The 13,349-nt window shown below is 38.7% G+C and overlaps 1 protein-coding gene across 4 annotated transcripts in view; it reads right to left on the bottom strand.

Moving 5' to 3' along the window:
* The window catches only part of LOC127810975 (protein transport protein Sec24-like At4g32640), a 94,225-nt gene that overhangs the window by 80,347 nt on the left and 529 nt on the right, over positions 1-13,349 (bottom strand). For all 4 annotated transcript variants that reach the window (XM_052350623.1, XM_052350624.1, XM_052350622.1 and 1 more), the window contains exon 3: positions 12,288-13,250. In XM_052350623.1, coding sequence (XP_052206583.1) covers positions 12,288-13,172 — 885 coding nt within the window. In that variant the 5' untranslated portion in view covers positions 13,173-13,250. The remainder of the gene's footprint in view (positions 1-12,287; positions 13,251-13,349) is intronic.

Here is a 13,349-nt window from a genome sequence, read left to right as displayed (position 1 = left end):
GCTAAGAGAATTATCTACAACTTTCATGTTTCGAGCTGAATAAAGGTGTAAATCGGGCTTGAAGTTGAGATATGGGAACCACTCAAAATCGAGCCAAGGAAAAGGGCAAAAGAAGGTATGATCGGGTGGCCCCCCACCCGATCATGACCGAGTGGCCCCCCCCCACTCGGTCATGGTCGAGTGGGCTTGGGCCAATCTCTCCTATTTTCCCTCTCGGATGGGCCGCGAAATCATCGAAATGGGCCGTGAGATTCTCACACGTCTTCTCTCTCTCCTCCGCTATAAATATGAGACCATGCCTTCATCGCAAGGTATGCAATTTTGAGTAATTGAAGTACAATTTTCTCATTTTCTCTCGAGATCTGACTCAAGCATCGGAGGGTTTGCGCGGGGACCCCCACCCGCGTCCTAACAGTGCTCTCGTTTTGTAGGCCACTCGGTCACCAAGGCCACTCGTCACTAAGGCCACTCGGTCACCAAGGCCACTCGTCACTAAGGCCACTCGGTCACCAAGGCCACTCGTCATCTTCAGGCCACTCGTCATCAAGGCCACTCGTCACTAAAGCCACTCGATCACCAAGGCCACTCGTCACTAAGGCCACTCGGTCACCAAGGCCACTCGCCATCTTCAGGTCACTCGTCATCAAGGCCACTCGTCACCAAAGCCACTCGGTCACCAAGGCCACTCGTCACTAAGGCCACTCAATCACCAAGGCCACTCCTCATCAAGGCCACTCGTCACCAAGGCCACTCGGTCATTTTAGGCCACCAGATCATTTTGGGCCACCAGATCATCGGCCCACCAGATCATCAACTCTATCAGATTATCAGATCTGGACCTTTACCAGATCCAATTGCTTGTCAAGATTCTCATCAGCAAAGACACGACTCCCAAGACCCTTGCGTCTATCCGCAATTAAAAATAGATTGCTGTATTTTGGCAACAACAAAAAGTATTTGGAAATGTTTTTCCTTCCGCTTCCCCTTCCCCTTCCCCCTTGGATGGGCTGGTATCTTGTGCTCTCCCTCCCCTCCCTTCCATTCCATTCTGTAATGAAGAAAAGAACGAAGATCGAGAGAAAATTTAGAAGAAATAACTGCATACACAAACTCTTAATCAGGAACTCAAATGATAAAATGAGACTAGTTGAGTTTATATACTATTCAGAAGAATCTCTAACAAACTAACTGTTACTGACAGCCAGCAGTAACAAACTGAGCAAACAACTGTTGTTTGTTGAAATAGAATCAAAACTAACTAGACACATGAGCAACTGAGAAAAACCCTGCCTACTACTAATAGCAAACTAAATCATTTTCTCCTTTTTCCTTCCTCTCTCATACATACACAGCAATAAGTAGGTCTATCCTTAACATTGCCCCTCAAATGACACCTAATTGCTTGCTTAGAAGCATTTTGCTCAGCTTGAGCCTCTGTCACAGAATTCTGTGAAACTTTTTGCTCAACATTTTCCTTCAAAATAAACTGAGGATAAGTCTTCAAACATAATTTGGTGCACCGAGATAAAATCAATCTCTAGGTAAACCCCTTGTACAAATATCAGTTGTCTTTCAATATGCTTGGTTTCAGAATGAAAAACAGGATTTGTTGCTACACTTTTGGTTGCTGTATTTTCACACCAAAGAACTGGTGAACTAGAGTAGCCGCCAAGCCTAGTAAATAATGACTTTTCAACAACAATATTTTTGTAACTTCTTGAGCTAAAGCTCTGTATTCAGCTTCTCCAACTGATCTTGCTATTACAAACTGTTTCTTAGAACTCTAAACAAGTAGATTATTACCCAGATATACACACAACACAACCCACTGCTAGATTTTCTAGTAACTTTACATCCAGCATGGTCTACACCTGTAAACACCTCAATGGTCAAAGTAGGTGAAGGAGTGGAGACTAGATCCAAACCAATTGTACCTTTAAGATACATTAGGAGTCTTTTACAAGCCTGCCAGTGTTCCTGTTTTGGTGCTACAAGAAACTGACTAAGCTTGTTCACCGTAAAGGAAATGTCTGGCCTAGTAGAGGTCAGACGTTGAAGTGAACCAATCAGCTTTCTATATAAGGATTAGGAAAAAGGTCACCTTCATCAGCAAACTGAGCACCAACTGTAAAAGGTGTAGGACAAGGTTTACAATTTTCCATTCGAACTTTGTGCAATAGATCAGTAGTTTACTTAGACTGAGCAAGATATAAGCCTGTAGAATCACAATAAGCTTCAAACCCCAAGAAATAGTTGACTGAACCATGAGTTTTTAGAGCAACGGAGGAATCAAGGTCATGAATGAAGGATTGAAGCAGTTTTTGATCCTGAAATTAGGATATCATCCACATACACCAAAATAAACAAAACTTCTGACTGCATTCTTTTGATGAACAGAGAAGCATCAAACACTGCATTGGGAAAACCCCAAGACTTGAGAGTTGTCATAAGTTTAGTATACCAAGCTTTGCTCTTGTTTGAGACCATAGAGTGACTTTTTAAGCTTACATGCATAAGCAGCACAGGTAGGATCTTCAAAACCCTCAAGTTGTGACATATAAACTTCTATTAAATCTCTATTAAGAAAAACATTGTTAACATCAATCCGTTGTATACCAACCAAAAGTGACTGGCAAAGAAATAAGAACTCTTATAATAGGAGCCTTCATTACTAGGCTAAAGGTTTCAGAAAAATCTATACCAGGATTTTGATGAAAACCCTTAGCAATCAATTGAGCCTTATACTTCAGAATAGTACCATCAGGGTTAGATTTGACCTAAAGACCTATTTACAGCCATTCAGATTCATGTCAGAAGCCTGTGGAACAAGCTCTAGGGTCTAATAAAGTAGCATTAACTGAACAAGGTTCTAGTTCATTCACTAAGGCAATTGGTGACAAAGATGAGGGTTGAGGAACAGAAGTAGATAAGAGTTGATTGCTCTTTGAACAGGTAATCATAGGATGAATGGGATGAGTAGATTTAGAATTATGATGAGGCTGAGATTGTAATGTAAGCTGGGATGAGGAAGGAAGTGCACTCTGTGGCTGCAGAGAAGAAGTAAAAACATCTTGATGAGAAGGAGAAGTACCAAAAGACTATGCTACATATGAATAAGGAGATGAAAAAGACTGAAGATAAGAAAAATGCAAACTGGAAATAGAAAAGGAAGAAACAAGAGAACGTAAAAATAGGACTTTATAAGGAAATTCAGATATATTAAAGAAAACATCTCTAGAAATATAAACTTTTCTTTTAAGGATGTTGACACTTAAACGCAGCATGTATTGGACTATACCAAATGAAAACACACTTAAAGGAATGAAAATCAAACTTATGATGATTATAAGGTCTTAGGTGAGGAAAACAATTGCAGCCAGAAGGCTGAAGAGAGAATAATCTGGTTGCTTATGATAGAGTAGCTCAAAAGAGAAGAAAACTTTAGAGCTGAAGAAGGTAATAGACTGATAAGGAAAACTATAGTTTGAAATGCTTCCACCCAAAATTTTAAGGGCATACAAGCATGTGCAAGTAGGGTTAGACCCATTTCAGCAATGTGTCCATGTTCTCTCTCTGCAACACCATTTTGTTGGTGAGTATTAGGACAAGAAAGCCTAGTTGAATACCATGTTGCAGAGAATAAGGAAGAAACACCTTAAATTCACCACCATTATCAGACTGAAAAAGGATTTGATTTTGGTATTATACTGCAATTCAGCAAGTTTATGGAATCTAATAAAAGTAGCAAGAGCTTCAGACCTTAATTTCAAAGGAGATAGCCAGGTATATCTAATATAAGCATCAACAAAGATAATATGGTATCTATATCCTTCAGTAGAGAGATGAGGAGTTGGCCCCTAGAGATCAAAATGGATAAGCTCAAGAGGCTGTTTGGTTTTAACTTCACAATCATTAAAAAGGTAACTGATGTAATCTGCCAAACTACATGAATCACAAAAAGAAAGAGATGAATGTGAACAAGTAACATTCATTTTATTCAATATCATTTGAAAAACAAAAAAAAAAATTGGATGACCAAGCTTTGTATGTCAAATATCACATACAGTTTTGTTTTAAACTGTACTAGGAATAAAAGAACCAGCATTACAAGGCTTTAAGCGAATTCAACTTTGTAGAAAAAGGTTGTAAGCCTGAATACAATTGTGAAAACAAAGGAGAATCTTCAGTGGCAGAAACTGGAACAGAACTTGAAAGGAAGGATGAACTTCTAGAAAAGGCGGGTGCAAGTTGATAGAGTCTTGTTTCCTTCTAGAAAAGGCAGGTGCAGTTGGCCTTAGAGTAGCACAGTTCTTGTTTCCTTGTCCCTAATCAACCGAGAATCAGCATGAAACTCAACAATAACATTATTATCTTTTGTAAGTTTAGAAACATTGATTAAATCCTTAGTCATTGCTGGAACATGTAAGACATTAGGTAAAGAAAGAGTAGAAATAGGTTTAGCTTGTGTAGGTAGCTTCTTACCAACATGTTTAATAGGTAGCTTCTTACCATTTCCAACTGTAATTTTCTCAGTGCCTTGATACTGAGAATGGAGAGTTAGATTGTTGAAATTTGAGGTGATGTGATTTGTTGCACCAGAATCAACAAACCACAATGAGTCACTTAGGCTTTCAGGAGAGGCAAAGTAGGCTTCAGGCGTGCCAGGAAAGTGTGAATATTGAACTGAACTTGTCTCAGGTAAAGACACTTCAGTAGAACCACAAATAGCTGCTAAATAAGCTTTTTGATCTGTCCGAACAGAAAATTTAACAAAACCAGTAAAATTTGGACATTGAAAATTTCTATCAAAATGATGAAAACATCTATCAGTGAAATGACCTAGTTTACCACACAGCTGACAATAAAATTTTCTTGAGCCAGATCTACCTCTTCCTCTACCTCCTCCATTGTTGAATTCACCTCTTGTATTATTACTTCCATCTCGTGACCAATTAGAAGCAACATTAACTGAAATATTTCATCAAAAGAAGTGACCGAATTCTGCATACTCAATCTCTGTTCATGCATGACTAGTAGGTACTAAACTTTTTCAAGATTTTTCTCATCCATTTGATATGTGATGAGTGAAACAACAGTCTCATAATCTGAATCTAAACCGCTAATAACAACCAGAAGTAAATCTTTACCAGACGTAGGTTCACCAATTGCAGTAAGAGCAACTCTGCATGTCTTAATCTTCAGAAAATACTCATTTACTATCATAAAACCTTTCTTAGTTAACCTCAGCTGTTGCTTTAGCTGAAAAGACTAGGCTACAGTTTGTTGTGAGTACAGATTTTCAAAAGCATGCCACAATTCTTATGAAGGCTCACAATGAACAACCTGAGCTAGCACTTTGCTGATTGTTGAGAATAACCAGCCTAAAGGTATTTGACCTAACCTGAGCCATGCAAGATATTCTTCATTCACCTTCTGACCATCTGAAATACTAGAATCCTGTCTTTGAACATGCTTTGTAGGAGGTTTCTCTGATTTTGTGATGAGTTGAAATAGGTCAAAGGCTCTAAATATGACAAGAATTTGAGCCTTCCAAAAGAGAGAGTTATCTGTCTCTAATTTTATTGGATAGTTCAAGGATAGTTTATGGTTTCTCACCATTGATGTAACATTGGCTCTGATATCATGGAAAATAAGAAAAGAAAGAAGATCGAGAGAAAATTTAGAATAAATGACTGAATACACACACTCTTAATCAGCAGAATCTCTAACAAACTAACTCTTACTGACAGCTGGCAGTAACAAACTGAGTAGACAACTGTTGTTTGTTGAAACAGAATCAAAACTAACCAACCACATGTTGTGTACCTAAGGGGTATAACTGTAATAAAGGGGAAAGTAGAGCTATAAGGGCTGTAACCATTGTAAGGCAGGTGAACATCTAATTTTTGAATTTGGGAGTGACAACCGTTTATGGCGCCAGCTTTCCGCGAGGATGGACGAGTATAAAAACTCGGTCCCAGCCCACTTGAGAGACATGAAAATACAATTGAATTGCCTTTTCCAAACTCCCCCCCCCCCCCCCTCTCTCTCTCTCTCTCTCTCACAATTCTTCCCCAATTTCTCATAATTTCCCTTCCCTCTCCTATTTTTCCCGCCAAGTTTTCCTCTAAATATAGGAGAATTCTCCTTGTCGGATCAGGGATTCGACAACACATAAGCAACTTAGAATAAAACTGCCTACTACTAATACCAAACTACATCTTTTCTTCTGTCCTCCTCTTATAAGTACACAGCAAGAAGTAGAGTCAGCTCCCTAAGGATCTGACGAGCAATTCCCGATCAATAGGTTGATCAAGGGAGAAAGAGAGGGGAATCGAGAGAGAAATTAAGGGGAAAGAGATAGAAATGAGGGTGAAAGAGAGAATAGAGAGAAAATTCAGAGAATTCGTTATGGTTTTTCATATTCGTCCGTGGGGAGGGATCAGCTATACATATATAGCTGGATCCTAACCTCCCATGTGTGGGTAACCACTTACAAAGCTGGGAATGTACAAGCTTCCAAAGCAGCAACAAACTTTGTACTACTCCCTACAACATATTCTACTAATTTACTACTTTTCCCTCCTATTACATTCAATTGCTATATCGCCCCCCTACCATGCGGATACATGACAAGTAGGTCTATCCTTAACACATTCCATTATGAAACCCCCATCCAAGAAAGGGAAAGAATCTCCCTTGCCCTCCCATCTCGTCCCCTCCCCCTATGTACCCCCATCCAAGGATAGCATTAATGAACAGTGCAAACGTCAACAAATGCTCTAAATAACAAGAAAAATATTAAATAAAAATAAGTAAAGAAGGAAAAAAGGAAACAATAATGTTCTAGACCTTCCAAACAGATAAAACAAAAGGGTGTCCCCAATGCACAAGGATCCTCTCTTTGCCAGATTCGGATTCCTATTTGTATGTGACCTTCCCATTGCCTTCCCTTTTTTGTGCTTCTGCAAAAAGGCTTCCACAAGTCAAACCCATGACCTTCCAATCACAAATAAGCACTTTCACCATTGCTACTAAGCTTCGCCCTCCCAAACGTACAAAACAGGAAGACTAAACAGACATATATTGGTCTTCCACTCATGTTTGGTCAAACCCTCTTAATGAAGCATCACACACATATCTCAATTTCTAGTTCTGTCTTTTTACCATTGTCACCTCAATTACTAGCATATTTTGCACATCTTAGTAGTTTACTACCTAATATTCTATGTTATACAATAAAGTTGACCTTATAAATGTCTGATAAAACTTTCCTTTTAACTTTAAAGAGATTTTACAATCATATAAAACATGGAAAGCACTTCTCTCTTTTAACCATCTTACCTTAATTTTGTGAGTAACATCTTTAATAATTTTTTCATCTTTTCGAATAATTAATCCAATATAATGGAATTGATCTTTTCTTGAAATAATATCATCTTCAAATCTCATTATAACATCAACAACACTTTTATTGTTACTGAACTTATATATAATATATTTACTTCCTATCTACTCAATTTAAAGCCTTTAAACTTTAAGGCATTCCTTCATACCTCGAACCTAGTATACAAGCCTTCTTTTGTCTCATCTACCAAAAAAGCATACGTTACTGAAATAAGAATAGGAGTGGTAGAGAGAAAGAATGGAGGGAAAAACTCAAATCTCAGAACTGCATTCAGTTAGGTTCAGGTATACATATAACAGCTAGGTACAAGTATGTACAACATACAAGCTAACTAGCTCTATCATGTACAATACTAACTGCATTCTCAACACTCCCCCTCAAGCAGGCACATATATATCATATGTTCCCAGCTTGGTACAAGTGTAGTGTCAGGATCCTTTCATGACCCAGGGTTCGATAAAGAACAGAATGGAGAACAAGAGAGGAAAAGAGAGAGAAGAGGGAGACAACAGAGAGAAATTAGGGAGAGACAGAGAGAATACAGAGGGAGAATTGAAGAGAGAGAAGGGAATTTCAGATTTCTTATTTCTCAACAGCTTCAATACAGTTTTGAGTAGCTTTATATATCTACTCTATATTCAATTTTCAGTTACATGTTGTAACTGAAAATGTACAACTATCCTGCAACTAATCATTACAATTGTCCTGCAACTAATCATTAAACTGTCCTGCAACTAATCAACTGAAATAACAGAAATAACAGTCGCTAATAACTAAAATAACAGCTGCTAACTACTCAATTAATCTGCTACAATCAGCTCTCTTGTAAGCCCAATACACCCAAGGTCTTGACATTTCCCTTCCCTTCAAAATTTTCTTGTATTTGAGGAAATTGAGCAAGGAGATCCGGTCGATATACTCAAGTGTTGTTATCTGGGTGCAAATGGGACAATAGAACGAGTACTTGAATAAGAAAAACTTGGTTCCTGTAGATGGTTCTTGAATATGGCCTCTTTTGTCAATTCCTACAGTTTTGCCTTCTTTGCTGCCTGCTTAACTGTTGAATATTGCAGCATCTTCACTGTTGGCCTAAGTTCTTCAATATTGCCACTTACAAAACTCGAAACAAAATATGCTTCAAAAAGAAAGGGGTTGGTAATGATCATTAGTGATTTAAGTTCTTCAACCTTGGTTTGATATTCCAAAACCGTTCCAACCTATCACAACTTATTGAATTCTTCTATAACATCAGTCATTTTCTTGTCCCCAAATCTCTTGCAAAATTTTTCCACAAATCCTGCCAAACACATTCTTTTGTAAGCCTTGCCCACCCTTGATACCATACATCAGCTGCATCATTCATTCAAGTAGGCTGAAGCCAGATTGACTTTCTGGAATTCTGGTATATTATAAAACTGAGAACTTTTGGCATCTCCTTATCCACCACCTAGGGTTTTTGCCATCAAACAGAGGAATTTCTAATTTTGACATAGGGACATTGTTGTGAACATATGGAGTACTAGAGAAATTATTCTCCAACATCCACTCAATCATCCGATTTGTTGAATTATCTCTCTCAGATGTTTTCAATCTCTAACACAGGCAATCTAGATGATCTAGGATTAGAACCATTACCTTCCAGAATTGGATCAGCATTCTCCTTCAGCGGAAAGCCCACCGGCAAGCTGATTTGCAAATTTTGGAAAATATTTACAGGATGCCATTGAGTCTTTACCCAATCCATCCATCGAAGCATCCAACTTGTTCTCTAAAGATTGAATTGCTTCTTGATTCCAATTCAATCCTTACTACCTCTAGATCGATCCATCCTAAGTCTCGCGCAGACCTGACTCCATCATTTCTAGCTTCGCCTGCAGGCTGCTCATCTGCGCCTCCAACTGCTTCATTCTTGTCCCTTCTGCCATGATCTCCTTCCAACAATTCCGATTATACTCAACTAACAGAGGATCGGGTGCTCTGATACCAAATTGTCAAGATCTTGTCCTAACCTAGGGTTTGATAAAGAACAGAATGGAGAACAAAAGAGGAAAAGAGAAAGAAGAGGAAGAAAACATAGAGAAATTAGGGAGAGACAAAAAGAATAGATAGTTTGAACTAAAGAGAGAGTTTCAGATTTCTTATTTCTCAACAGCTTCAATACAGTCTTGAGTAGCTTTATATAGCTACTCTATATTCAGTTTTCAGTTACTTGTGTAACTAAAAATGTACAACTAAGCATTACAACTGTCCTGCAACTAGTCAACAGAAATAACAACTGCTAATAACAGAAATAATAGTTGCTAACTACTCAAATAATCTACTACAATCAGCTGTCATGTAAGCCCAAGACACCTGAGGTCTTGACATGTAGTTAGTCCTCAGACCTCGAAGTGCTTTAGCAAACAGGTCGGCCACCTGGTAATTAGTGCCCACAAAACTAATGGTAATCTCACCAGAAACCAGTTTTCCACGTGCAAAATGATACTCTATTTCAATATATTTGGTCCTCGTGAAAAATTGGGTTATAGGCAATATGAAGAGCACCCAGATTGTCACACATGAGTTGCACAGACCTGAATCTCCAAACTATAACTCCTTAAGAAGTTTTCCAATGCAAACCAGCTCACACATAGCTAGTACCATAGTCAGATATTCTGCCTCTGCACTAGATCTAGCCATAACACGTCGTTTCTTACTCTTCCAGGAAATCAAATTGCCTCCAATCATTACACAATAACCAAAAGTGGAGAGCCTGTCAAATGGACAAAGAACATACACCGAGACACCTCTTCTTGAACATGTTTATTAAGTTCATCCAAAACAAAGAGATAAGGGTGTCCAAATGCTTGATACAATACTTAAAAAAATAATTAGAAAATTGAAAAAAAAAAAACACTGGATATCTTCTCTACAAGTCCTAACAAATACTTCTTCCACATGATACATATCTTAAAAACCTCTATATAAGCAACTCAAACTCTCTTCTCCTTTAAAACCTTCATAAAACTTCTCTAAAGACTTTGTCATAGGCTTTTCTAAACATAGAAAACACTATATGCCAATCTTTATGCTTATCTTTGGATCTTTGCAACAGGCACCTCAACAAATATAGAGTCCTCATTATTAACCTACTAGGCATGAAACCAAAATTGATTTTAAGACACCTTGGTTTCTTTTCTTAATCTTGGGTCAATCACCCACTCTTTCAAAGTTCAGCTTGATCTTTATACAAATTCTACAATTTTGAACATCTCCTTTGTTCTTGTAAATAAGCACTAGGATACTCTCTCTCCATTTGTGAAACATCGTCTTTGATTTTAGGATCACATTAATAGTTTTGTTAACAATAAAATGTCATTCTATCCAATGCATTTTCATACTTCTATTGAGATGTTATCAAATTCAGTTGCTTTATTATTTTATCTTTTTATTGACTTGATTCACTTTTTTCAAACAACTACATCTATGGAGCATATAATTTCCATCTTTTTAAGAATTATTAAGAGATGTCAAAGCACTATTTATTTCTCCACATTTATTGAATAGTATCAAGTAATATTACTCCTATCTCTGTCTTTAACAACCCCTCGTTTACTATATCGTTAAGTTTTCATTTTTCATAAACTTCACTCAACTCATACTTCTCATTCACTCTTCTATTGTTTTAGTAAACTTTTATATATATACACACATTTTTCTCTGTCCCTTGTGCAAGTCAATTATACAGTTTTGATAAGCTTTTGACTTTGTTGCACTAACAACCTTCTTTGCTTAAGCCAAAGTATAAATATTCAACTTTTTCTCAATAAAGCATGCACACAAAGTCATATAGAAGTTCACTAGGTCTTTTTTTTTTTTTTTGTAACCCCTCCCCCCCCCCCCCTCCCCCCCCCCCCCCCCCATAACTCCTTTTAGTTTGGAGTATTTCCTATTGACTCTCTTAAATTTTTTTAGTTGTTTTGAATTGTGTTGACCATCTAATTCCGCACTTGATTTGTTTTGCCCTCCATGGTACATCTCTTGCATCACACTCTTTTTTCTTGAAAACAACTTATTTTTCTCTTATCTAAAACCAATGCCACTCTTTTCAATTAACACAATCTTTTAGCAGTGGCATTCTTTGATGCCCAATGCCACTCTTTTCAATGAACACGTGTTCATCAAAAAGCATGTGGCTTCTTTGTTGCATCACACTCTTTTGGCAATAGCATGTGGCTTCTTTGTTGTTCTCTCATCTAAAACCAATATCACTGCTAAAAGCAGCAAGGACAAACTCAACCCCTCCAACAACTCCTTGAATCCACTGAAATCCTAACAGCTATTGCCAAAAAGTTATACTGTCTGATGTTTTACCATTACTACTTAGGCTCCTATGGCAGGGAAATATCCGTAAGGATCTCTATAATCCTTCCTTGTTATGTTCCTCACCCTTCTAATACAATAAATTTTAAATAAAATGATAGATGCTGTATCAAATATCATCTATTGTTTTCTCTATATATTTCGTATAAGTTCTCTCATAAAAAGAAAAAATAATGCATCTTTTATTCTGACCTGATTCCCGAAGTTCCCAGTAGCATCTAAAAACCTCCTATTTAAACCTCAAAGGTGTTCAGGAATGCATGAAATCTAAGGTATTCTTGATCCAGATAATCATATATTCTTCATTAATTAAATTACTAAACAATAAGACAAAAGTATAACTGATCCCAATATATAACAAGTTCTTAGAGCACAGGGTTCATCCCTGTCAGGTTTCCCTTTTATATATACTCTTAAAAAAATATATAAAAGAAAATATCATTAAGTATCTAGCAAATTAGCACATATGTACCCAGAAATTCAAAAAGGAAAGCAGTTAAGGCTTTGGAAGGTTCACCTGCCGAGGTGGCATTTGCCATGCCTGTGGGCCATAAGGAGAACCTGAAGGAGGCAATGCACTTTGAGGTGGCGGTACAAATGTAGAGGAACTGGGCACACCTTGTGGTGCTGTTGAAAATGGCGGTGGAGGTTGCATTGGCCCCGGTGGCATTGCACCCGAAGGTGGACTTCCAATAAGAGAACGCATGTTTGTAGCTGGAGGTGCCCTAGCAAACAATGTTGCAGGTGGTGCAAACCCACCTTCTGGTGGTGGCCGGCTACCAGCGGAAGCTATATGCGGACCACCTTGTGATCCACCTGGTGCAAATGCTGGAGGTCCATTACTAACGGGGTGAGAAGTGCTTCCAGGAGGTAAAGGTGGTCCCGTGGTGAAAGGGGATGATCCGAAAGGGGTAAGACTTGGACGAGAACCAGGTGGTGCCACCTGGCCAAAAGGAGGGAAAGCACCAGGAGGCCCACCAGAACTGGTCATGGCAGAGGGCAAAGATCCAGGAGGCGGAGGCCTCGATCCAAAAGGTGGAGGAGGTTGAGTAACAGGAGGAGGGCCTGAAGGTCTATTCGAAGCTAAATTTGGGGGCAATGTAGGTTGTGAAGTGCCACTAGGAGGGACTGCAGGCCTTGAAAGGACACCTGGCGGGGGTGGGCCAGGACGAACCATTGGTGATGCCCCAGCAAATGGGGCCGAATGTGGAGCTGATGAAGAGAAAGGCGGCGGTTGCTGGCCAAAAGGGGGCGGAGGCCTACTAGGGCCACCAGAATTGGCCACCGAAGTTGGAGGTCCAGTGGGACGATTGACTTGTAGGTTTTGCACACCATCAGCAAGAGAATTAGGGTTGTAATTAGGCGGGACATTGCCCGGTCTAGGTCCCCCAAGAGCCGCCATCGCTGACCCAAGTCGAAATCGAGCTCTTCAATCAGTCCCTTTTCTGCTCGATGACGATACAATTTACCAACCAACAAACTACGAGACAAAAAAAAGGATCAAAGTGCGTCAAGTATATACGTCAAAAACAAAACCAAAATTTCGAAAACCTAACAGAAATGAAAGCGAAAACTGAAT

This window comes from Diospyros lotus, chromosome 10 (genome assembly GCF_014633365.1).
Source record: "Diospyros lotus cultivar Yz01 chromosome 10, ASM1463336v1, whole genome shotgun sequence".
In the NCBI taxonomy this organism is placed as follows: domain Eukaryota; kingdom Viridiplantae; phylum Streptophyta; class Magnoliopsida; order Ericales; family Ebenaceae; genus Diospyros; species Diospyros lotus.
The sequence above is the reverse complement of the archived record's forward strand: the minus strand, read 5'-3'. Positions and strand labels throughout refer to the sequence as shown.